The 26909-nt window shown below is 43.3% G+C and overlaps 1 protein-coding gene across 8 annotated transcripts in view; it reads right to left on the bottom strand.

Annotated features, from left to right (window-relative positions):
• tnrc6c1 (trinucleotide repeat containing adaptor 6C1) overlaps positions 1 to 26909 on the bottom strand; it is a 49243-nt gene that overhangs the window by 15521 nt on the left and 6813 nt on the right. For 5 of the 8 annotated variants that reach the window (XM_067570577.1, XM_067570579.1, XM_067570581.1 and 2 more), the window contains exons 2-5: positions 24492 to 24594; positions 22185 to 22206; positions 13169 to 13522; positions 448 to 2970 (exon numbers count right to left, since the gene is read on the bottom strand). In XM_067570577.1, coding sequence (XP_067426678.1) covers positions 448 to 2970; positions 13169 to 13522; positions 22185 to 22206; positions 24492 to 24554 — 2962 coding nt within the window. In that variant the 5' untranslated portion in view covers positions 24555 to 24594. Of the gene's footprint in view, positions 1 to 447; positions 2971 to 4884; positions 5022 to 13168; positions 13523 to 22184; positions 22207 to 24491; positions 24595 to 26909 lie in introns of those variants that run through there. The other 3 variants (XM_067570584.1, XM_067570585.1, XM_067570583.1) reach the window with 2 other exon arrangements.

Raw genomic sequence — 26909 nt, 5'->3', positions numbered from 1 at the left:
GCTAAGGTTACACACACAAATGTGCCTGGTGTTGTGAAATGTGAAGAGCCTTACGGAGAGATAGGGCTGGCACTGCTTAACTCATTTGGATAGTTGATTAGATGTAAATCCAAAGAGGGCAAACTAGGTCAAGATTTTACTTTTAAGTGGATCAACAGCTTGGAGATTAACAGTACACTGTGCTAACTACCTAACCAGCTTTCCTGTTTTACACCTTTACTTTAACAGTGAAACATAAAAATAGAAAAAGGAAAGAATATGCAATTAATATAATTTATCTTGAATTACATCACCTTTACAATCTAAATGTTGACAATGTAATGTACCTGAATACTATAAGCCAATGAATCTGACTAACTTGGCTAGTAACTTTAACTTGGCACATGATAGGTGTGGAATGTCTGGAACAATTATACATCGCGATATCAGAGCATTATGTTGTCTTACCTTGAGCTATAAGGGGACCCCTGTTGTGGGATGGCCCGGACTGGTGTTGCACAACAGGTTCCATAGGCCCACTGGTGGGGCCTGGGTTTTGGGAGTTTTGGGTATGATTTTGTAAAGGTGCAGGTGGCCCGTGGTAGGGGTGATTGTGAGAGTGGGGATGGTTATTGCTGGGGCCTGGGGGGTTATTGCCTCCAGTGGTAGATTTAGCCTGGGACATTCCGGGATTGTTCCTGTCCCACAGGTTGACTGCCTTGCTATAGGTACCAGGGTCGCCCCAAGCAGAAGTCCCATCATCTATCTCCATTTTACGTCGGATTGAGGGTGGGGAGGGCTCTTCCCAGCCTGTAGGCTCAGCTGAGGTCTCCTGCTTACTGCCACTCCAGCCTCCACCCTGCTTCACTGAGCCTGAGCCACTCCAAGAGCCTATGCCTCCTCCACTGCTACCACTGGGCCCGTCCTGAGGCTTGCCCCCCCAACTTTGGGAAGGGCCACTGGGATGCTGGCAAACTGGCTCTCCCCAGCCCCCATTTCCTCCAGCTCCAGATATTCCAGGTCCTGAAGCAGGCATTCCCCAGCTTCGTGGGTTTTCCTTCCAGCCTCCCGATTCTCCCTCCCAGCCAGGGTTGGTAGGACTTTTTTTGCTCTCTTCTGGTTCTCCCCAGTCCGCTGCTTTATTGCTCCCTCCACTATTGCCCCAGCTGTGGGATGCTTTGGGTTGCTCTCCCCAACCCTGGGATGTTGCCTTGATGTGAGAATCATCCCACCCTTTTGACTTCTCTTCTCCCCAGGACTGACCACTATTCTTGGGTATACTGGTGGTGGGGCCTCCTTTTGGTGGATTCCCCCAGCCACCAGGGCCACCTGGGGGCTTAATGTTGTTGGGTGGCTCACCCCAACCAGAGCTGGGCTGGTTGGTAGCAGCTATGCTCCCTCCCCAACGTGAAGCTCCCTGAGAAGCAGGCACATCATTTTTGCTCCCAGAATCGGTCCTCTGAGAGGGGCCCATGTTAGTGTTGGTGGGCCCCTGGGCATCGCTTGGAGTGGTTGGGCCAGAGCCCCATGATTCAGCACCTACATCATTCTTGCGTTTAGTATCGTCCATGTCCCAGGAGGTGTGCTGGCGAACAGGGGTCTGTCCCCAGCCAGTGTTACACAGCACCCTTGGGTCCAGATCCTGGGCAGGCAGAGGCGGAGCTGGATTATCTCTGGACGAGCGGTCTCTGAACTGGGAATGTCCTTCCATGCTGTCACTGCTCCCTTCACTGGCACCAGCTGTGCTCACTGCTCTGCCCCAAGGACTAGCCTGTGAATCCTGGGGAGGAGAGATGGGGCCATCCCAGCCTCCCTGGGCCTCTTCAGTGTGCTTCTTCCCCCAGTCTCCACTGGACTTGTCACCCCAGCCTCCAGAGTTTCCTGCTCCACCTCCTCCATGGCCCCAGCCAGAGTCCCAGCCAGGTGCCTCCTTAGATGAAGGTGCCTTTGATTCGCCACTGTTACCCCATACTGAGCTACCATCTTCTCCATTGACTTGTGGGGCCCCTGGTGGGTGCTGGCCCATGGAGCCCAAGCCTACAGATGCACCACCCCAGCCAGGCAAGTTGTGGATGGGGCTGGGGGGTTCCTGCTTATTAGTGTGATTTGGTCCATCAGTTTTAAGGTTCTGAGGTTCTGAACTGAAAGACACATTCGTGGACGGGGAGGGGTGTGGCTCTGAGGTGTCAGAGGCCATTATGCTACCCCAGGCGCTGCCAATCCCCGAGGAGTTGCTGTTAGTGTTGGCTCCGGTACAGGTGCTGGTCTGGGCTGGTGGGGGGCCAGAGGGGTTACAGAGGTTGGGTGTAGGTTGAGGAGGTGAAATGGTGTTGGCTCCCCCTGAGCTGCCTCCCCCTGTGCCACCCCCATCATGCCCCAACATGGGCCAGGCAGATGGGTTGGCATTAGGGTTCAAGTTCAAGTTAAAGTTGGTGGTGGAGGATGATGAAGAAGAGCCCCACCCTCTGCTGCCTCCTCCCACTGGGCTGTCACTCTTCCCTTCACTCCCCACTGAGGACTGAGGGGGGCAGTGGGAGGGCCCAGGCCCAGAGCCCCAGCTGCGATTGACTGCAACCTGGCTAGAGTGCATACTGGTTCCAGTATGATTGGCAGGGCTGGGCCCACTGTTGACCTTGCTTCCCAGATGGTTGGCAGGAAAGTGGCCTGTCTGGCTATTGGCCCCTGTGGCCATACTCGCTGTACTACTACTACTACTACAACTACTACTGCTGCTGCTGCTGCTGCTGCTGCTGCTGCTGCTGCTGGTCAGGTGACCCGGGTCAGTGTCCAAAGGGCATCCTCCTGGAGGGGCCTGGCTCTGGCTAAGAGTAATAGAAGGCCAAGCCTCTGTGTCCTTCTGGTCAATGATCAGTTGATCCCAGACACTGATATTGGTGGAAGTTGCAGCACTTGTGGCACTCCTGTTGGCTGGCAGGTGTCCCCAAAGGGGATTATCATACTGGGCTCCCTGGCCACTCTGTGGGGGCAGTTCTGTATGGGAGGAAAGAGAAAGCATGAGTAAGAGGAGGAGAGAAGATGGGTATAAGTTATGTACGTCATCACACCCACATATGATTAATGAGGCTGAAATACCATGGCAACATGTGAGGTGTCTACTTATACGTAAATTGACTTCACAAGATGCTTTGTAAATGAAAATAAATACCACCCACACTGAAAATGCAAGCACAGAGGAGAATGAATAATCTGATAGCAAAGGGAGCTTTAATTATACAATAAATACTACATCTATGCATCTATTCAAATACTACATTCTCCATACATTTGAATCAAGACAGGACCAATGCTCTCCCTGATTTAACTAAAATAAGATAGGAAAATATTCTGTTACTACAGATTATAATAGTGTTGTTTAAGCATTTGCACAACAAAAATATCTGTCAAATTAAGTTGTCACAGAGTCAAAAACAAAAGACTTGTCCCACTTGCTTGATTGGCTTGATTTTTTTTTTTTATCTGACAGGCTTCAAAAGTTTGTTTTCTATATCTGAATTAAAAAAAACCCAATTACTGCTGAGCCTGAAAAGAAATACCTGTTTTAAATGTTTTGTTTTTAAATTTTATTTATCAGTGTAGTGGCAACTCAGACATCTGTGGAGCTCTTGTATAGTTATCATTGAAAATATAATTCAAAACAAGTATGCGCTTGTTGTCAAACTGCTTGTGCCGTTTAGGTTTTTGAAAATACTATAACAAACAGCAACCCATTTTAAAAATGAAAATAGAACCTTTAGATTTCATGTGGTTGCATGCAACAACAGTGATAATAATAAAAGTTTACTTTGCTGGTATATTTAGTACAGTGGGCTAGAAATGAACCAAATGAAAAATTGTACCACATGCAAAATCATCTTGTCTAAATCATAAAATGATGCATGCTTTTGTCACATATGAAGAGAGAAGGCCTAATATCTAAGTAGTATATGTTCCTAACAGGTCACCCCTAAAAAGACCTGTCATATTTGGGAACGTGAAAGAAGTGATCAACGACCGGGGACGACAGTTGTGTCATCTTTAACTTTTGACCTCCTAACCAATGCAGTTATGACCTTACTTGACATGAAGTATGGCATGAATACTCTGCACTAGCCCTTGGCAGTCTGTCTCCTCACCAACACATCAGCTTCCATCTGCCTGCAACTGCTCTGACAACTCAAAGTAATGCTTTGGCTTATTTGTCTTAGAGCCCTGTGGAGTAAGTCGTGCGAGCTCCCTGGAGTTCCAGTGCGCAATATGGATTGTTTTGGTACAAAATAAGCCCAGTTGCAAATCACAGTTGCTGCACTGATCAACCTGGCGCCACTTCATCGCCCCTTTCTGCTGTGCCTCATGCTGCAGGCGCTGTTGTTTACATGTGCCTTTACATGCATGCTTAGTTTGTATGCAAAGACTGACTGCCACTGCTACATGGTAGAAGGGATAGCATTTTACCATCCACTGTTTTCAAGCCTACTTCAATGCTTGCAACTAAAGGAGAGAGAGAGAGAGAGCAGGCACTGAGAGAGCACGGGGGGAAAAAGAGGGCACTGTGTTTCTGACACACACAGCGCTGTCGTTCTGTAGCGTCCCTCTACTGAGAAGTGCAGGACCGCCATTTTCTCAGTCCTGAACTAGAGCCAAAAAGGCTCTGAGCTACCGTCTGTATCTCCTCTATAGCTGCATAATAGCACACATGTCTCACCCACTATGATAAACACAAAGCATAACAACTCAACACTGCATGCCCGCAATGCACTGTTGCTGCAGCTTTAATGTTTTAAAGTGCTCATCCACACGCTGTGTAAATACAATCCACCAAAACAACGCAGAAGAGGCAGAGAGAGAGAACAAACAGGGAGATAGAAAAGGAAACGAAGGTAGATGTGCAACACTATAGTGAAATACCTGTGGAGAGGTGCCTCCCAACCATCCTGTAAAGAGCTAGGTTTTGTGCGACACAGCGACCATCCTTGTCTCAATATGTCTGCTCGGCTCGCCAAGCTTCTGAGGCTCATATCTGAAATGCTGCCAAGAAGTTGCACAGCTCTTGCGCGGCATGAGACAACCCCCCCTCCCTTCCTTCCTCACCCCTCATGCTCTGTCCCTCCCACCAACACTGCTTTGGCTGGGTCTCTCCTCTTCTATCTATTGCCTCCCTCTGCCTTTTTTTATATCATGCTCTATTCCTATCCTGACGGAGGATATTCTCCCTCTCTGGAAAAGCATGCACTGAAAGAAGGCTGGCTGGGGGGAGGGGATGGGAGCGTCGGAGAGGTGGGGAGCAGTATTGTTGGTGGGCGGGTGGGTGGCGGGCGGCTTGGTTAACAGCTCAACGAAAAAACCTAGAGACTTATGCACTCACAAGGCATGAGGTAAAACAAAACAAAAAGGGAGAGTCTTCTAACCCCCCTCCAACACCCGCCACCCTCACATCTTTCAACCTTTCAAAACTGTCACTAAATATTTAGCCAAGACCACTCCATCTGCAATTAGCACAGCCTCCCACAATGGAAAGCCTCTTGAATAGTAGTGGCAGGCAAGAGAGAGCAAGAGAAACCTCACAAAAGCCTGCTGCACCCCCTCCAGTGCTGGAATGGCAATTTTCTCACACATGCACGTGTTTATGTATGAACAGGCATATCATCAGGACAGACGTGATGACAAATGTCTGTTTTTGTCTAACTTTATGACTACCAACCAGGAATGCAGTGATTATAAACAGCAGAACCAGGCTTTGGATAGAAAACGGCCACTTTCAAGGGGGTGCTTTCTTGGCACAAGGTAAGACATGAGATGAGCAAGCTCATATGGATCAGGTCACAGTGCTGTATTAAGGATTAGTGATCTGAACCCCCCAAAAATGTGCTGGACCTACAGGGGGGCAAGAGGTTGCATAGAGAGACAAGCTGAGAAGCTGAACAACAGAGGAAGACATGCATGAGACTTAACAGAGGGCATGGAGGGAGGAGGATATCAGGGGCTGGGAGCTCGGCAAAAGAAAAAAAAAAGGCAGCAGTTCCCTGGATCAAGGCTGGTATTGTTTACAAATGATCCCAGCGCCCACGCAACAACACAATAAGTCAATGTTTTGTAGAGAACAGAGTCCTTTTATGACTGAGGTTCAGCCCCCTGTGCCTCTCCACTGGTCCTAACACGCGGTGAGGTTATCCCGTGCTACTGCATGGCCACTCGCTCCTTTGTGTGTTAACATACACACAGTGCAGACACTGCACCTACTGTGTGGATGCAAACACACTGGAAAGAAGAAAAACACACACTATCTCCTGAAAGCACAGACCTGTAACCTGCAGGCGAACCTTCCTTTCCTGCTTTCTTTCAGCCTCCTAATGTTTTTTTTTTTAAAAATTTTTTACAAAACAAGTGGACATGTGGGGTGGAATAGGAATGAAAATACAAAAGACAGACATGACAGAATATGAAGGACGGAGATGGATGTTGAGAGATGGAAGTAGGAAGTAATCTACAAGGGATGTGTGGGCCTCAGCTGGACTGATCCTGGCTTAATGAAGTCCCTCAGGGGCAGAAGAGACTGAATGGTACAGAGCTGACAATGCATGCTGCCAGCCAGATGAACGAGCTCTCTGACTCTGACACACACACACACACACACACACACACACACACACACACACACACACACACACACACACACACCCCCCCCAGTTGTGTTAGATTTGATGCATTGAGAACAGTACATAACTGTATAGACGAATGCAGTGACCGATTTGTGCGTTTCACTATCTAGCGGTGCCACCATTACTGCGGTGGTAAGTTGTAGTGACTCAGTGTCTGCTGCTGCCTGCTGACATTGACAGCGGCATGAGTACTTCGACTGACGACGTTAGGCAGTGGCCCCCAGTTACTGATGAAGTTGCCTCATATGGATGGTGATCTTAACGTTATTCAAATTTTACTACTGTAATTTTATGTTACTGTACTATCTAGCTAGCATAATCAATCTAGAGTTGCATTTTATCTTTACTGACCAGTTACATTAGTAAAAATAAACAAAAAAAACAAACAAAAAAAACAATTCATGTTTTTTTTTTTTTATAGGTATTCAAGATTATTTCATTAATCGCCTAGCCTGTGATAAGCAACAAAATGCCAACTACAGGTCACTCATAAAGGGTCAAGATTACCTGAGCTTCGGATGGGTTGGCCAAATATTACACACTCTACCAGATGATGAACACATCATTCTAAAAAGGACCTGTCCAATACTCACAGTCCATTAACAACTATCATAATGTTGAATTAACTCTGCAAAGGAAGGAGGGCAAAGTTGTAGGTGTGAACTCTGGCTGTATGGCCAACGGAGGGAAGTGCAGCAGTCATACAGCAGGACTACTTTAAAAGGTGAAAGATGCTGTGACCCAAGGCTTCACAGGCACAGCCTGCACTGACTAAGTGTGTGCCTGGAACCAATCCACCTGGAAAAATGTGGTGCCAGACACAGTTAGAGAACATTCAAGGGCCAGACCAAGGACCTAGGAAAAGTACGAAAGTTACAGCTACAGCATTTGAGACAGATGCAAATGTCATTCAAGCCTTTTCATCCCCCGAGTTGGCTTAGCCATGATACCTGGAACCATTTTACATTATGGGTTGACTGCACAGCCACAGAAGAATGCAAATATTTAACTAACTACCCAAAGATCATGTACAATGTACTGAACACAAATGTAAACTCTGCAATGTAGTTTTTTAAAGATATATCAAATGTGGGATGTGTGGGTGGAAAGAAAACTGAACTGCAAGTTTGTTAGAAGTACAGCCACTAGGTCCAGTCAAACATCTGAGCCTTTGGCTAGAAAGTGTTTTGAGGAGACCACAGGACAAACTGTGGTGACTACAGGTCTCGTTGTGCATGAGACAGAAAACTGGCTCAGTGCCAGCCTTGATAGAATCACTGACACAGATATCATCCTTGAGATTAGGTTTCCTACACTGAAGACGCTTGGGGCCCACGATGGCAGTCTGCTAAAAACAGACTGAATCAAACAAATATGACGTAAAACATATAAATGGAAGATATGTTCTTAGGGAAACTGCATAAGGATTAGGCTACTATTGCCAGGTCCAAGTAGTGATGCATTGTGCGAACAAAACAAATTGTAAGTTCCTGGTATGGATCCCAAATGAACACATTATCATGGATGTGCCATACAACCAAGAGTGGACAATAGAGAAAATCTTCCCCCTGAAGAAGGTTTACTTTGAGGATCTGCTACCAGCAATAGCTACCAGAATAGCACAAGGAAATAAAATAATGAAAGTTTATGGACTCAAGTAGTTCTCTTTTGACTTTAATGAGGGTCAAACTTACACATTACATCATTTTACATTCATATGTAGCAGATTTATTGGTTGGACAACTTTAGTTCTACGTTATCTAGACTATTTTCTGAAACATTAGCATCACTGCTTTTTTTGCATTCTCAGAATAACCTTTCACTTTTTATATGTCATGTGTAACAAAGTTGCTTAGTTGAACATCATTTGTTAGTGCTTAGCAGCCCCTAGACAGTGTGTTAGCCCACTTATGTTAGCTAGCTAAGCAGTGTTAACTTAGCGGACATTACTTGTTTCACCATGTTAGGCTAGGCAGCTGCATGCTAGTCATTATGAGATGAATAAAGATTGATTACTGTTAACCCAAACCTACTGTGCTGTTGTTATTGGGAACAAAGTCCTTTCTGTTAATATTTTTAATCCACTTCTGAGGAAGAACATGGTCCTCTGCACGCCCAGGGAATCTATGTAAAGCATGTGGTCTTCATGAAGTAAAGGCTTGTGTAATTCGCATTCAGTTTTTTCCAAAGTTGAAGTCTGCCACTACTATTGGAGCGGCTGAGAACTGCAGTTTCTTCCTGAACTCGTAAACATCGTTGTCAAAAGTAACATTACATAGAAAGTAAAGGTAAAAATAGAAAATTGTACACTTCGCATTTGAATGTCCGTGTATTGTAGGGAGACACCACTGCAGTACGGTGACTTGTTTAATTCCGGTGCTTCCCCAGATCTGTGTATAAGCCCAGCACAACAAAGCAAGGGATTGATAACTATTTTGATAACTGGTTAATATTTCAGTAATTTTTCAAGCAAAATTGCCAAACATTTGCTGGTTCCAGCTTATCAAATGTGCTGATTTGATATCTTTCTTTGACATATATAATAGTAAACAGAATATCGTAGCATTTTGGACTCTTGGTCGGATGAAAAAAGCTATATGAATATATCACCTTGGGCTATGGAAAATATCATTTTTCACTACTCTGACAAAACAATTAATTAACCAAGAAAATAATCCGCAGATTAATAAATAATGAAAATATTTGTGAGTTACAGACCTAAATGTGTTTGTAGTGAAGTGTAGTTTATGCATAATGAATGTATAAGAAAAACTAAAATTATTTTACCGAAGAGGATTAAACTTGAACACTGAATTAGAGTATTGAAAATTCAAACTATGATTACAGTCGACATCAACTAATATTAAACATCTATATAAAAACAGCATTTGCCTTGATAGGTATTATTGCAGCGGGCCATCGATTGGTATATAAAAAGGTTACCACCACTTGCATTTTTAAATACACACAAACACAAACACACACACACACACACACACACATACACTTCTAACAAGGTAAAAGATGAAAACCTTTTAGTCATATAGCGACTTCAGCAGATCTGTTGGTTTTTAGATATACGGTTGTATGTGCATGTTACAGAGATTTAAGGGTATGAGAGTGAGGTTGGGTCAGGGTGGCATTGCAACAGTGGCCAGCATTTCCTGTGTGCCTGTCCAAGCAGAATGAGAGACAGTGCCAGGAGACAGAACCAGGAGAGTTTGTGCAGGCCAAGCACACAAAACAATCAGCAGCGTTTTATTACTGCTATGTTGGGAATATTCTGAAGTGGCACAGTTTGTTGGCTGAATTGTATTCAGCCAAAAAAACAAAACCAAAACAATAGCGGCTTAATGAAAGGGAATGAACTGAAGAAATTCTGTTCCTTGTAGGTGCTTTCTTTGCAGCTGCATTGCTGATAATGCAATGTTATCATCTCAACAGTAACTAAAGAGGAAAAGACTGAGAGAGAGACAAAACATGTCCTTTAAAAAGCACACATCTAAGACATCTGGTTGTCATGTTTGCCTGTGAATATCCTCTTTCTGCACCCCCTATGAAAGGATAAACCAGGTCAAGGGCTTTCTCCAGCATGCCAGTCTTAAAATAACTTGCTCTCTCACGCCTCCTCTACATGAAAGGGCCTTGGGATATGGATTGTTAGCCAAGCAAAAGGCAACACTGGGAGAAGGTTATAATAATGGGAAGACTGACACACATACGTGTAGTATGTGCTAATCCTGGCTGCCTTGGGGCCAGTGAGGGTATGTGTGAGCCGTGATGTTGGTATAGCAGAAGTGGAGGTGGTGAGCACATGCTTGAGCGGACGAGCATGGCAGAGAGAGTGAGAGGAACAGGGACGCATAGCAAGTGAGACAAGATAGAAAAAAAAAAAAGAAGAAAGTGCAAGCACTGAACACTTGTGGTTAACAGAGAGCCGATGTTTAATCACATCACAAGATGTCCCAGTCCTCTTTGAGGGGATTCCCAAGGCTCTTTTACAGCATCATCAGCAGACTTAAAGAGCACATCAAGTCTAGCCTGCATACACTCTATCTGTTCTCCGCTAGAAAAGCTATTAGCACATTAGCCACACTGTTCTTTAACTAGATGAGGCCTATTTACATTATTCTGTTTTTATTGTATTGGCCTCTATTGTGCTTAGCAAGTGCAATGCCTACTGGTACATAAAACCTTGATAATTAGTTTATGGGCTTTAAGTAAAGTGTGTCAGACAAACGCAAAAGGAAGTGGCTATAAATCTTGAGTGCTATCACCAAACTCATTATCATTAGTTAACAGTCAAACTCAAATCACAGAAGGCAGAGTTAACGAACAGTAGATGCATCTGATTTGAGAAAACAACTCTATGTCAATACATGACATATACTTAATAACAATTTACATTGCACTCTTATGAATCTTGATCATTAAAACACAACAGTAGTTGCTGCTGCTTGTCTTTACAGCAGAATAATACTGTGTGTGTCAAGTTGAGCAGGGGCACGTAAAGCTGAGCTTGCAGAAGAAGAGAATGTTTGTGTTTACATACATGCAAATGAATACACGTGGACGCAGAGGCCAAGTTTATCACCCCCCCCCCACCCCACTTTAAAAAAAGCCAACATGTGACCGGGTGATGAGAGATGGGGTGAGGGCGAGGTGGAGTCAGCGGACGAAGAGAGCAGGGAAAGGGGAGGGAATGAATGCAGCTAGTGTGCTTCTACTGTTAGCTATCGGTGAGAAATGAAAGCAGGGAGGGGGACAATCGTTCTATCAGCAGACAAGGCTGCTGCTGGGGCAGGCGGTGTTGTAAGGACAGAGTGACGGGGGTGGGATTACCTTTGGTGTGTGTTAAATATCGTTGCTAAATTTTCTACAAAACAGAAATGAAACTGTGAGGCTTTTAAACTGAGACATCATTTATTTTGGGGACTGTAGTTTGTGCTGCTGTTGAATTGTATATGGTTATATACGGAGAGGTGTCAAAGTTGAACTTAATAGAAAACAATTTTAACAAAAGCTGAACGTTATATCTTCTATAAAAGTGCGATATCACTGCAGGGGTGTTGTATTAGACTTCATTTGTTTTAGCTAGCAACTGAGTGTAGAGTGAAGTTTCATGCTCGTGCGAAACTTACATTCAACTTGCCTTGAACTTGCCTTTAAGCATCTGTATAGATAAATACTAAAACATCCCAGGTTCCACAGGACCCCTATCTGTCCTTCAGTCTGGAAGGTCCTCATGTCTGTCTGTCCTAATGCAATCAGTCATTTCAATGACACACAGAGAGCAAAAGCAGAGCAGTGCAGGCCTGCCAGAGAGGGGAGGAGAGAAGCAGCAGCTTTTACCGTAAGCCATGAGTCACTTCATCCCACAGTACTGGACCTCTGCCATGCTCACTCTCTTCTTTCTTTCTTTTTCTTTCTTTCTTTCTCTCTTTCTTTCTTTCCTTCTCACTCAGTCTTTGTATCTATGCCAGGTCAGGCCCACTGAGGTGCATAGCCAACTAGCTAGCTCCATTTTGCTCCTCCTCCAAAAACAGGAAATAGGGCCGGTCAGCAAAGCTCGACGAAGAGTAGGAGGATGATGATGAGAGGGAGGAAGGGGAGGAGGAGGAGGAGAAAGAGACGAGGATGGGATAAACATCTCATTGCCATGGAGATAGAAGTGCATTCAAACAGCCTCAGAGGAGTTGGACGACGCTCAGACACACGCTTAATGTAAAATTTATTTTCCTTCCCAGACAATGGAAAGTGCCAAGTGCCCTAAAAAGAATTTTCAACATCGTCATCTTCAAAGAGGAGATGATTATAATGAATGAAGAATGGACCTTCACCGCTTGGAAATACATGAGAACCTGGTTTATTGTGACACGCAAAGCCTCAGGAAGGAAAACACACAGACACATACTGTGATAGCCAGCTGTGTTTACTCTCCATCCTCTACCCCTGTATTCCTCTAGCCCCATTTCTAATTCCCAGCCAGGCAGAGGCAGAGTGAAAATAAACAACAGTCAACAGCACCTGTGATGCCTCTGCACTGCTCTACAGGTACAACACACTGTTACAATCACAGTGCCATACAAAAAAAAACAAGAGTAGGCATAGCCGCTGGCTGTCAAGAATACCAATGTTAGCCATATGCCAATACCAGTGTATGCAAAACAAAACCACTCTAGGGCACAATTGATTTAAGTCAAAGATCTGTCAGGATAAGAAAATTGGCAACATCGGGTTTACAAAAATATTATATGACAGACCTTTGTGGAATCTATGTGTTTATAAAAGTATTTGCAAATAGTGTGATGACATTTTCCTACTGGAGCTGTCTAAGACTACTAAAGCTACTGAATTCCACTCAACCAATGACAGACCATAGATATACTGGATATATTGAAAGTAATTCGCAACAACTTTCAACTCTCCTACAGCAACCTCCACTGTTGCATGTAAAAAAAAAAAAAGAAGCACATTGCAAAAAGCACATTAATTGCATTCTGCTTTAACACCATCTGAGTGTCTTGGCTGACCTGTAGGCAGGCTTGCTGTGGAGGAAGAGGAGCAGGAGGGAGAGGAGTGTATGGCTACTGCTGCTGCAGGCTCAGTAGTGGCAGGACGTCCCGTGGTGATGAGAGGCAGGGTCCCAGAGGGCAGAGGCTGGCCCCGCTTCAACAGCTGCTTGTGTTCCTGCTGGCGGAAGCGCGGGGGAACCTCTCTGGGTGGGTAGCGCTGCTGAAGCAGGGTCTGGGGCTGCTGTGCTGTCTGCGGCTGGCCTCCACAGGGGGCGCGCTTGCCATTGCCACTGCTTGGGGGTACAGACAGGATGACACTGGGGTTGACGGGGGGATGAGGAGGGGCGGGGTCGAGTTTGGCAGAGTCTGGCACTGTGGAAGTGGGGAGGGTGGTGGGGGGGGGGACAGGTAACAAAAGAAGCAGAAATTCAGGGATGATGGGGTTGCAGGAGCATTATGCAGAAGCAGAATTGTTGTGTGAACACTGGTGCCAAAACAATTATTGACTAATTAGTTGATAATTAGAAAATCAATCGATGGCACTTTTTGATGATTGTTTAATTGCATTTGTCATTATATTGACATTGATATAGATATGCTGATAAAAATAACTGTTTGTTGGACTATGCAAAAAAAAAACAACCACGAGTACAGCTTTCTTTTCTGGAAAGCTGCTGTGGCTGAGCATTTCCTCCGCTGCTTCTTTTCAAAGCCACGGTCACTTTTGGATCGGAACCATGATGTTAAATTCAGAAAGGCAAATGAGGAGATGTCTATAAATGCACAAGATTCAAAGTCACTCCTGGATGCCTGAAGCTTGATTCTAGGCAGCGGTCAGTCTAAACACATGGCTGCTCTTTGGAGAGCCAGAGGACTGTAATAATCTCAGGGTGGTACTGTAATAAACCCTCAGGCTTTAGGGAATGCCAAGATACACAACTCTCACAGTTTAAGAACTGCCATGGTGCCTGGTCACAGATAAGAACTGATGAGGGGGTCAAGTACCAGATAACGGACTTAGACCTGCCTGCTACATTATTGTGGGCTACTGTCTTCATGAGGACAGTACTATAAAGAGTGTTCAGTCCCATCAACATAAGCTATTCATGGTTAGTGGCAGGTTATGACCCCTGAAATGATCACCTCTCAGTGCTCTACCGAAGCTGTTAGTTATCAACTGCTTCTACCGCTGCAGAAGCCAAGTGGCTTGTCCCAATAGCTTTAGTTACCCTTAGCAACAGAGTGTGATTCTCTCTCTCTCTCTCTCTCTCTCTATATATATATACCTACTCACAACACAAACACACACCTTTGCTATGACCAATTATTTCCCATGTTTCTGTGTCTTATCTTTTTGCAACATTTCAGCCAGGCAGAGACTTGAGAGAGGCACTAATATTCAGTGCAATTTTCTGTGCTCATCTCGCATCAAAGATAAGCTCCACATTCAGATTTGGGCGACATGAACATGAAACATCACTTAATTTCTTTTGTAAACAGAGCCAAAAAGGAGAAGAAGAAGAAGAAGAAGAAGAAGAAAAGAGCTGTGAAGTGAAAAGCCCTCTGTAGGCTAATATAGTGTAGCTGAATGTAGAAGTGCAAGGTTAGAGGTCAACACTAAGTCAAACAGGATAATCAGCTTGGGGTCACAGAGCCACTGCTGGGTGCGATGCATTATGGGACACAAAGCACACTGAATAATCGCCTCAGTACATTTCATTACATAATAGAATAAGCTGGTAAACTAGAATGTAAACAGGATGCAAAAAAAAAAAAAAAAAAAAACGTGTTTAAAGCCTACACGTATTTTACAAGAACATGAACAAGCCCAAGCATCAGCTGATCAAACATAACGTGCGCTGAGCCAATGGTATTTTATTTCTGGCTAGTAATAAAATATACGGTAGGGGAAGAAGGAAGGGAAAAAAAATCACTGTAAAGCCAGAAACCAAAAGAAAAAGAAAATCTTTGTGTGGCCTAAATGAGTTATAAAGAGCAGCGCTTCGCCATTGGCTACCATCCCGAGTGTGTGCAGTGAAGCAATGAATAACTCGCACACATGCGGCCAGCCCAACACACACAAAAACAAAGAGTTATGTAATGCTGAGGCCCACACTGAGGGGAGACGACAGGATGGTGTGGTGGAACATACATTCACACAGCCTTGTAAATACAGACAGGCATGTTCGTTCACACACTAACAGCTTCTCTTCCTCATTTTTCTGTGTCTGTCATGTGCATGTGTGTTTGTGCGTGTGTGTGTGTGTGTGTGTGGGGGGGGGTTCCTATTTAATTTGTGCCCCCGGTACTGTAGCCCCTCTGTATGGGGCTGTGTGGTCTGATCCAGTTTCACCCGTATCTGTCTGCGTGTCTCCCTCTCCCTGCAGCTCAAGAATCGGGGGGGAAGCTCTAGAGCTGGAGCTCGCCTCTCATCAGATTTCTCTACATCTGCTCCATTTCCTCTCTGCTCTTGTGCTTCATCCCTCCCCACCTTCCTGTGCTCTCCTCTTCCTTTCTCCTTCATTCACTGTGATCTACTATTATCCCCTTGTCATTACTACTGTATTAGGGGCGGCAGATGGACACAATAATTCCAGACCAATTTTCTCCGCTGATTTTAGGAGGTGATTTCCTCTTAAAAACAGAGGACTTGACGGTTGTGCCACAATGTATGATAATAGTTATGGAAGCGATCGTTATACAGTTGGGACTCTCTGATGTGTGACGTAGATTCTTCTGGAAGCTTGGGGGAAGGGGAAAGCTGGCTGGCTCCTCTGTCGGCCAATCAGAGGGAAGAGACAAGAAGGGAGAGGGAGGGAGGGAGCGGGTGAGAGAGAGAGAGAGAAAGGGAGAGCAGTCATACAGGAGGAAGGGAAGGAGGTAGAGCAGGGAGGGTAAGTGATGAAGAGAATGGTGTGTGTGTGTGTGTGTTTGTGTGCGTGTGTGTGTGTGCGTGTGTGCGTGTGTGTGTGTGTGTGTGTGAGACAGTCTCCACCCCCTTGAGCTCGAGTCTCACTGCCGGAAACCAGCTTGGGTCTAAATCCGCTTACAATTAGAACACTATTTGCCTACAGTGTGCCATGCCGCTTCGGATTCTTCTTTTCGAAAGAATGACACGAGTCCTGCACGTTCAGTAACATCAATAACATCAAACTGACTGAGGCATTAAAACAAAATATTCCCATAGATGCAAATATGTTGATGATTTGTAAAACAAACAAACAAAAGCCCTAAGTAAAGGCTTCTGCAAGGTGCGACTTATTAAGCACAAATCTCACAAGGCAGTGCACTGCAGAGAAAAAGTGAAACAGAATAAAAGGAGATTAGAGTTACTCTGTCTGACAGCCTATTTGCGAAAAACACAGTCCTCAGCTGTGTGGGTGCACAGGAGAATTCCCAGTTCATCAAAGATGCACATCAAACCGTGGCCTTGGGGCTGTGTGTGCTTCACGCAGAGGAAGACATCTCATTTTCCACTTTAAAAAGGGGTCCTAATTTTCTGAGAGAAAATATGATTGCATGCTTGCCTGAATGTTTAAGACCTAGATGTTTGGGGGGGCGGAGGGGAGGAGGGGGGGGGGGGGGTTGTCTGGGGAGATATCAGAGAGGTGAGAAGGAGAAGGTGGAAAGCAGCTCTCCCTCTAAGTCTCTCTGTCTCTCAGTGAAAGTAGAAAAACTGGCCACATGACCTTGAAGATAAAGGATCCTTCTGTGTGAGTCTTATGAGTAGAGGTGCACAGATAGCAACTACTCATGACCCAGAGGAAAACCTTATACTTTCATTAGAAAACTGGGCTATGCAAGTACCTGTGATAAAAGTATAATTTCATCTAATCACACACTGCTCATTGCACATATATGCAGTGGTGACTGACAAACTAAAATCAATTATGAAAGAAGAATACCCTGCTTAGTCAGTGATTTTTCTAAACAATATTTGCTGCTTATATGAACTTCATGAAGCCTTTCAACATTTTCAAGATGTTTCTTCTCTTGCTGAAAAAATGTAATATTGTGCAAAACAGCATGCCCTTTAAGTATTGATTATGGCACAGCTTCAAATGTGGACCTAAATAAAAGAACTTGGGAGATGGATCACAGCCAAGTCACTCAAAATCACAATCAGTGCACTTCTACCTACGACTTTAATAATGCTGACTCTGCTCTCCGTTCATCCGAGTGGGTCGCCTTGCTCTTGGGTGAAGCGTACACAGATACGCATACAAAAGTTCAGTTTGTGAGTGATTATAAGCTTTCCATAGCTGAGCTTTTAATCGGCCAAGTTATGGCCTGAACGAAGCTTTTACAAACTACCTAAAGAACATCTTGTTGCTATAATCAGGGTTGCAGTTGCTCAATATCCAGTAGGATACATACCGCTACTCTCACAGGCATGTTTGCTGGCCTTAGCCACTGCTGTTCTATCAAACAACAGAGATGGTGTTTTGTACTTTTGAATGGCAATCCTTAAACAGAACAAATGGTGCAGTCACAAATTCTATAAAAACCCTGCGCAAGAAAGTTCAATATATAATAATAAAATGTTGAGGAACCTGGAGGATTTAGTTAACTGTGAACTAAAACCTGTCTTCTTCATGTATCCACCTCTAAGAACACTGTATTTCAAATGTATCGCATTGCTGGCGTTTCTGTCAAAATGTCATAGTGCACCACCCTAACAGAAGTTAAAAAGGAAACATGAAAATTACTAGATCCTTATCAGATGTCTACTAAAGAAGAAGCAGCAGAACGAGTCTCGACGAATCATGAGCGAGGGAAGGGAGGCATGTCTTAAGGGTTCCCCATCTCTTTCCTCCTGTGGGCTTTAAAATGTGAGCAGCGGGCCTCACCAGAGAGAAGATTAAAGGGCTTAATTAGAAGTGAATAAATATGACACTGTAGTTAAGAGGGAAAACCCTCCCTTGGTGCATCACATTCAACACAGACAAAAATGCTATTTAAAAGCACTTAATGTCTGACAGCACAGTGTGAAAAACACAAGGCTATATAGGTCAGAGCATTTATCAAATGGCAACCAGAGCTCTGAATGATGCCACATAATTACACACCTGAGTGGTATAATATACTGTAAGTCAACACCAGTTACTCTCACCATCTACTATCACTTTTGTGTTTTATTAAGTGTTTTTTTGGCAATAAGTATTCTCAACCTGCAGCAGCGTCGACATCAAAGCCAGCTGATAGAGCAGAGAATGATTGTTGCTCTCAGAAGACAGGTGGAGGACAGAGACAGACAGATTCCCTGGACTCATCACTCCCTTGTCCCTGGCCTTTTGTGCCAACAGCTGCGGGCAGACCAGATTCCACTGTCTGTTATGATTTAGAGGAAGTGATGTGTGAAAGAGAGTGGAACGTCCTGTCCTCCTGACCTGCTGGGCCAACACAATTCAGTGAAAAATGACTGAGATCTATATTAACTTTATGCAGAAACTGCAAGAGGCTTTAATTTTATCTGAGGGAGAAATGTCAAACACGCCTTATTATACAAGATATCATGGTGGGTTAAGATTTTATCTTATTCAAACTAAGCAAATTCTATGTCTCAATATCTCTTTGAGCTTTTTCGACATTAAAGGGTTGAAATCCATCCATAAATACATTTTTAGACATATTTAATATAACCGCAGATTTGCCCTGTCGCCCTTTAATTCACAACTTATAAAACCACTTCACATGGTTTTAAATTAACACCACCGCTGCATCCATAAAAATTGTGCTTCTTGGGCTAAGACACGAAGAAGAGGCGGTGACGATGACAAGAGGCACACTGGTATAAATTCCCCCTGATCACACTGCAATTTATGACTCTCCAACACAAAGCACTGGCTGTAATTAAGCGAATGTGGAACGGCAAATTAATCTGTTATGAAATTACTGCCGTGACACAACTTTATAATAATGTTATCTTTTATTGTGCTATGTAAATGTGCGCCCTGATGTACATGGATGTCGTGCCCCATCTTTGATAGGGATAAAAAAGCGCCGCATGAACAGAGACACAATAACTCATTAACCCACAGACATTAACTCTTGCATAGCTTGTTGATGGCAGCGGGCCTCCGCTGTGCTACGCGTTATCTGTGATGGGGCTGACGCTTGTTACGCTCGTCTGTCTGGCACTTTCTTCACCTCCTGCCTCGAGACATTGGTCCTTTAACCCTTGAGGATGAGGGTTGGTCCGGAGCGCAACACAGGAACTGACGGCTCAAGGATGCGAAGTTACAACTTGCCTGGCACACACTTCATCAAAGCATGACTCTATTGTGATGTTGACCTATGACTGTGACACAATGGTGACACACAGCGTGTCCCCTAGGAGAGTTATCAGTACTGAACTGAGTATTACAATACTTAAGGGTGGTAAAATATTCAACTGATGACCCTGGAAGTACGTCAAAGGGCCTTCCCATGAAGCACAGTGACTTGTCTTCGGACAGTGAATTTCTGAGTAGGGAGTGAATGACAGCTGCATTAATTTAAAATATTTATGCATCAGTAGATTTATGCTACATGTTATGTTAAGATATTTGCATGCGTATGGTATTTGGAGATGAATGTGCTACATTTGAAATTTATAGCACTCTTGCTGTGGGCTAGTGAAGCGGAGGGGTCAACATGAATAAAACTATACGTGTGTGTTTGCACAGGCACACAACGTACATTTGGTGATGGTGTTTGCTTGTCATTAGGGGACTGGCCGAGGGAGTGTGTGTGTGTGTGTGTGTGTGTCACAGAAGTGGGCCAGTAGAAATATCCTACAAAGGGCCCCCTCAGCTGTGCCGGCAAACAGGAAACTGGAGTGCATTCTCACAGTTTCACATGGCTCCGTCTGTTTCTTTTGCTCTCACATGCCTTTTCCTAGCTCCTTCAAATCAACCGAAGGCAACACGTTTTAGCAGCTCTCTACGTACACTTTGCACAAATGTAACCGCAACAATTAATTCTATCTCTTTCCTTACAGCCCACCTTCTTCTGCTCCCTTTTCCCTCTGCTCCTTCCTCTTGTTGGTCCCGGGGTGGGACTTTCTGCCTGAACCAGACAGGAGTTGGTGTAGTGTTACTATGGTGCTCGGGGTCTTTCTGGAGATCTCCTGTGTATGGATGCCTGTTTATTCAGCCTCCGCGCTAGCCTTGTTCTCCTAATTAGCTCCCTATATACCCTGCATTAATATCACAGACAATCTGCCTCTCTTAGTTGATTAGTCAATTAATCACTCATTAGATTAAGAACGGAATTTTTAGTCTTTTTGGTTTTTTATGATATTTTTTAATGGTGAATGAGCCATTTGTCTTCATTACTATAAAATTACACTCACATCTCTGGCATCACAATAATATTTATAAATATGCTTTGATTTGAAATAAGCTGAAGATTTTAAGAGATCCGTCTGCTCTGATCCTCTCTGACTGAATTTATCTGTGGTAACAATAATACTGGAAAGACCCTTTAACAGGTGTTCAAACGTATAAACCAATCGATTATTTGAAGAAAAATGATAATCAAATTACGAATTTCTTAAATGAACATGATGGATATGAGCACAGTGGAGTAGACAAAAGTGTACAATGTGCAGGAAAGTAAAATGTGACATTTGAGAGGGTGAAGATCACAGTAAAATGAGGCCGTGGCACATTGCTCTTATGAGCAGCAGCCAAGAAAATAATTGTGCATATCACAGCCTAGTTTGATGATGGGGAGAAAAGCATAGTATATAGGTCAATTTGCGGATGCAGTGAAACAAAGCAAAGTAGATAAGAGACAAAGAGAATACTAACAAAGCTATCCCAGATCACATTCATTAGTGCAGCAAACTGTGAGAGGGTGAGGGTGACTCAGACAACAGGAATAAGAGGTAGGAGGGGGCACCTCTATGACATTACAGTCTCATTAATTCATCCTTCAGGGAGAGAGTGGGAGGTCATGCTGTTGACCCTTGACGGGAGAGACTTCACAGTTTTATGCACACACACGATGAGAACACAAGTCAACATACTCCTTTTTACTGACCTAAGTGGAATTAGCCAACAAACCGACACACGCATTTGTCTGAGCACAGCTTTGGGCACAAAAACACAAAGACACTCGCTTGTAATTAGGCGTCCATTCTCGTGCGGTCATTAAACTACAGTAAGGCCATGCTGCCAACGCCTACCAGAATTTCTAATCAGATTTCGCCCTGCCTATCCCTTGCGAGACATTAAGTCCCTCTCCCATCTGCCTGCTCATCTTGACAAGGAGATCTGCTCCTGGGCTAACTGACTGTCCATCACTCCCTACCCGCCTCTTTCTGGTCGTTAAGAGCATTGGCTTTGGGAGTCAAAGTGAAGAGTGGGTCTGCAGCTGCCACAGATCAGCAGTTCAAAACCTGCAAGCTAAGCGCACTCTTCCCTACAGGAGTCACCTTTCAGTTAACTTTATTCACCTCTTTTTCTCAGGTTTGTTTTGTGGTTCTTTGGCTCAGTTTTCCTCTCTTCTGAGATTCGTCCTCACCTACATCCTCGTAGGTATGCCTGAGGAATCTTCTGGGAGGCCTGAGGAGCAGCTGCACCATCCCCATGCTCCTTATTAGTCTTGTATGGGCACCTGGCCTTTATTTTGGTTCAGGTACTTTGGGCAACCTGCCTGCTGCTAATGTTTTCAGTTAAAGATGTTTTACTATAATAAAAGCTAATGCTTCATATCCAAATTGCGCAGCAGTAGGCAAACTGAGACTCAGAAGCAAAAAAGCAATCCTGCACAGGGTTACTGAGTTATCCATCTAATCAAGAGGATACACAATTTAAAACACTCACACAATCAGTCTCCCTAGTGGTTGAAAACATCATATCACAACCTCATAGCAAGATTCAGGGCAGATAAACATAGCAAAGTATAATTTTGCCAGCACAGAGAAACCTTGTGTTATTGCATGTGCAGCATACTCAATGAAGAAATTAACTTAGAGGTACTGTTTTATATGGGTGGTATAGAATACACTGATTAAACAAGAAAGATAGAAGTAGCCACAACTCACCTTTGGTTATCTGTTCTGTGGCCTGAAAAAAGAGGAACAAATATATTAACAGCAGAATAAAGAATCATTTATAAGGATGCAATCAACCATCTTTTCCACCTATATGTGAAAATTATGGACCTAAACGTTAACGCACCCCGAGTCACAGAGGCTGGCTAGCCAGCTACACGACAGCGCTGGAGCAACTAGCCAGGGCTATTGGAACAAAATGTTCAGGGGCTCGTTTTGTTCATCTATTGAAATGCTAAAAGGTTCATGTTCATTCTCACTGCTCGACGGGGTGAAAGAGTTCATGGGGTTTGCAGCAGGAGAGGGAGAAAAATAGAAACGCTAATGTTCCTCTCATAGATTAAGAAAGACACACAAACATACTTTCTCCACTATTGACAAGAAGGGTCAACTATACGAACTATGTAACACTGAGAACAATGTTTTAGGGGGGTGGGGTGGGGGTTACAGGGTAAACATGAGTATGACAACTACATAATGTTCTTTTTAATGCTTCCAGTGGAAACACGGATTGACAAAATGTATGTGCTCAATATGCATGTCATCAATATGATATAACTGCAACAAAAACACCTGAGCCATTTGGAGAGCTGCACTTGGTTATGTATCACCTAAAATTTAAAGTCCAACTAAAATCACATTTAGCCGTCCATTTTTGCAGTCAAAAAGAATGACAATGTGTTTTTAATATGTATTGTTAACAGTTTTTTATTATTAAAAACAAAGGAAAAGGGTCTTTTTTGTTTCAGCTGGGTGGAGGGGCGTGTCGGTGTTTGATTGACAGCAGCTGGCATCTGAGCTCTGGTGGCACCAGTACGATAAAAAAACCTGTGCTGTAGTCGTAAAGTCATGGGAAGTGTTGAACAGTAAGGACCATACCAGCAACTTCATGATCAAGATTACTTTATTTGTCCCTAGGGAAATTTGTCTTGGACATAAAGGCTGTCACATAAAAAATACATAAAATTATGTTTAACTATAGTCTTCTTAAAGAGCATTTAGAGGGAGGGATGCTCCCTCACCCCCATCACTTTCAATGCTGTCTGTTTATTTGTGATTTTAACTTAACAGATATGTTACCAAACCAAACTGAGATTCTGTAATGTGATATACTCTCTATCATCACAGTATGATAAAATAACATCATTACCCTCTGTCCAACCCCAAACACCCTGAGTCTGCGCAAATATAAAGTTGCTGTTGGATCCTAGTGCATACAGAATTCACATGGACATTTAAAGTCAGACTACAGTCAATATGTAAGTATCTGTAAGAATGAACCTGGGTAAAACAAGCATTGTGGACCAGTAGTGGAGATACTCCCCCAGATGTCCTTGATCAAAAATCATTTCTTCTGTTTTCTTAGTGTTTGCAATGAGATGATGGTCATCACAACATTGTAAAAAGTTTTTAACCTCCAAACTAAAGCCAGAAATGGCACACAATATACTGGAGCAGTGGATTTGCTCAATCACAATTAAAACACAAATTATGCAGCAGCACAGTTGTCTGGGTCGCTTACAGGGCAGGGCCACCAGAAGTGTTATCTTAACCGACCAAAGTGATATTTTCAGCTGTTTAATCTGCTGCATCTGAGCAGCTAATTAGTAATCTAGCATGCAAACTGATATTAGTGGTGTACTTTTATCCAGTGAACGTTTGTTTGATGGCTTGTTCAACAAGCTAAGGTACAGGTCAAGACTTTTGTTTCATGTCTGTAACTTAGATAAGAAGGAGACTTTAACAGGAAAGCTAATGTTGGTTGTTCTTGTGTTATGTAGCCGGCTGCTGTCAGGCTTAGTGTGACCATCTGCTCTGCCTATGATCGAATGCTTACGTTACTGCTTTATGCATGATTTGATGGGCTGTATGCAAAAAAGTTCTCCATCTATGTAGATGGATAACTAATGGTATTGTCGAATTAATCCAAAACTAGGGGGTGCCATATGAAACCAAAAAAATATAAAATAGAAATTTCTCCCTCTTGGTTGCTGATTTTTCCTCAAAAGAGAACACAGGACAAGTGATTTACAGTGAGGCTATTGTATGTATCTAATTTTAGTTTGACAAGCGCAGATGGTGTTAAAGCAGCCTTGTCTAAGATTGGCTGAGAAAAAAGGAAGTGAAAGTACTGACTGACTCGGGGAGCATTTCATTTTATTGCTGGGAGACGTTGGCCATGCGTGAACCAGCATTAAACTGGGGCTTACAGTATCTTATCTATGTTGGTCATGATGAAACAGTAGGCAGCAGCAATTAAAGCTAAAAAAGGAGTGTGTATGTGTTAAAGAAGTTTACCTTTTTCTGAGCAGCTTCTTTCTTTTTCTTCTCTTCTTGCTTTTTCTTTTTCTTATCTTCCATCAAATGGTTCTCTTCTCGTATTTTTTCCTTCTTCTCACAACTTGAATAAAAAAAGAGAGAGAGACAGACATGGTTTTAAAACCAAACACCAACAGAAGGGAACTCTGCTTCAACAGGTGAGCATCTACAACAGTGATTTCTTTACATTTATTCAGCTGCATTATCAATTCTTGTACCTTAAGGTGAAATCAATGTTCTCAATATCTGCTGTTGCAACACACAAAATCATGTATGTAGTTTTTTAATACAACTACCAGACAGAAGGATATGGGTTAATTTTACTTTTTGCACTTAACTCTTAAGCAGCATATTTCTTGACAAGCTGTAATATTTTGAACTGTGCATGTGTTTAGTTTGGTGGTCTTGGTTCTGGAAACCATTAGGGAGGCCTTGAAGGTCTAGTATAGTGGGGGGAGGCCCCCCGTTCTTCAGGCTTCACACCCAGCTAGGGCAGCAGCTCCCAACACAACTAATGTGTTTGCAGACCACAGAAAAACAATACATGCCACTATTCTGGGTCGTTGACAACTTTATGCACATCTTTGATCTGTTGACAAAGTCTCTAAACCTACATGGTTACAGCCTACACCTTCAGTACCCAGTCATTAGAGGAAAAGTGTTCACAAGAGACACATGCTGTAACTGAAAATCACCCGACAATGCCCCATTGTTTCATAAGCAAGTGCATCCAGTTCAGAGCTAGTCCATATCTAGCCTAATCCTCTACACAGAAAAACAAATAAATAAATAAAAGCTAGCAGCCGTGTTTTTAAGGACAGTGGGAAGAGGAGCTAGCCTGAAAAAATACATAAACTGGAATCAAGTTCCTTGAACCTTAAATGTAAAATTGTACATAAACCGTCATCCTTTTCTGCTGCCAAGCCTATGCTGCTGCAGGTGACAGCGGTGTGTGCCATTGCCTGGCAACAAGCGCTCCCTAAGGCCCTGGTGAGCATTCAGGTGGAGACAGACAGCGCCCTTAAGCACTGTGCTAAAATCAGTTTGGTTGTGGATATCCAATAATGAAACTGGAAAACGAGAAGCAAGATGAACTTTGACAAGCATCATTTGTTAAAGCACAAATATGACCTTCCAATTAAAACAAACGAGAGAGAGCTTCAAGCATGTCACAAGAGCACTGGTTCAAGAGATGGTTCCAAATCCTCAAAGAAAAAAAAAAACAACAAAAACAAACACTATGTCATTTTTCTCTTTCCTGAATGCCTTTCCTTGATGCCGACCTGGACCCCAGCAAATGTAATGAGGTCAACCTAAACTGTGAATATAAAAAGAAAACAACAACCACAGTGAAAAGAAAATTAAACTAAGATCACATTTAGCTATGTTACCCTACATATCTATGTTTTTCATGTCCCTTCTTTTAAATATTGTACAGGGATTAAAGCAAGAAAAGATTAGTGAGCCTGAAAAGTTGTTCAGTAGAAAATGTGTACAATGTATTGAATTTAAAACTGCTTTATGCCTGAAATCAGGCACGGTGCCTGAGAACTTTAACCCCTGTATTGTAGGATGACAACAATATTTCCTTCCCTTTTATGAATAAAATAGCAAAGAAAGAAAGAAAGAAGGCAGAGACCCAAGCTAGCATTTAATAAAATCACTTGGTTTCCCCTAAATATGATCGATCATCTCAATTCAGTGAGATATAGTCTTTGGAGCCGTTTCTAATTGTGTCACAAATTAATTAGAGGATAAGCAAAGCTCACCAGATATTATCTGGTTTACAACAATGCAGCATTTTCTCTATCAGTGGCTGACTGTGTTGGCTGAGAAAGTCCTAATGATGATAATAAACACAAACCACCAATTTTTAAGTTGGATACAGTGATTCTCTATTGGTTTTTTTATGGCAGAGGGAAGCTATTATGAATGGTATGAAATATGTGCATCTTATCAACATAATGTATTGCTATTAGACCCTGTGAGTAACAATCTTACACATATTCTAATGTTATGCTTAGAATTATAATTGTAACAGTGCATATTACAGTGCCATCATCTACCAGAGACCATGTCCACTGCTTTATGGCAGGCAAACAGGTGACACAGGGTGACCACAGGGAAGCCTCCTGTTCACTGCAAAGATCAGACCCCACAGTATGTTATCTGCTCTTTATATCCTCTTTAACACTGGCATCACATTAGGGAGAAATACAGGCTACAGGCTTCTCATTTTTAGCCGACCGTTTCTAGTTAAAATGATTAGATCAGCTGTAGCTAATTAATGTCAATTCTGTAAGGACTAAAATAAAGTTTGGCCGTTCAGTAGTTAATGTGCTCTCCGCAGCTTGTGTCTGTATTCAGCCAAAGATTGCCTATGAGTGAAAAGACACA

Source organism: Thunnus thynnus, chromosome 17 (assembly GCF_963924715.1).
Source record: "Thunnus thynnus chromosome 17, fThuThy2.1, whole genome shotgun sequence".
NCBI classification, from domain to species: domain Eukaryota; kingdom Metazoa; phylum Chordata; class Actinopteri; order Scombriformes; family Scombridae; genus Thunnus; species Thunnus thynnus.
Note: the sequence above shows the minus strand (reverse complement) of the source record. Positions and strands in the feature narration are given on the sequence as shown.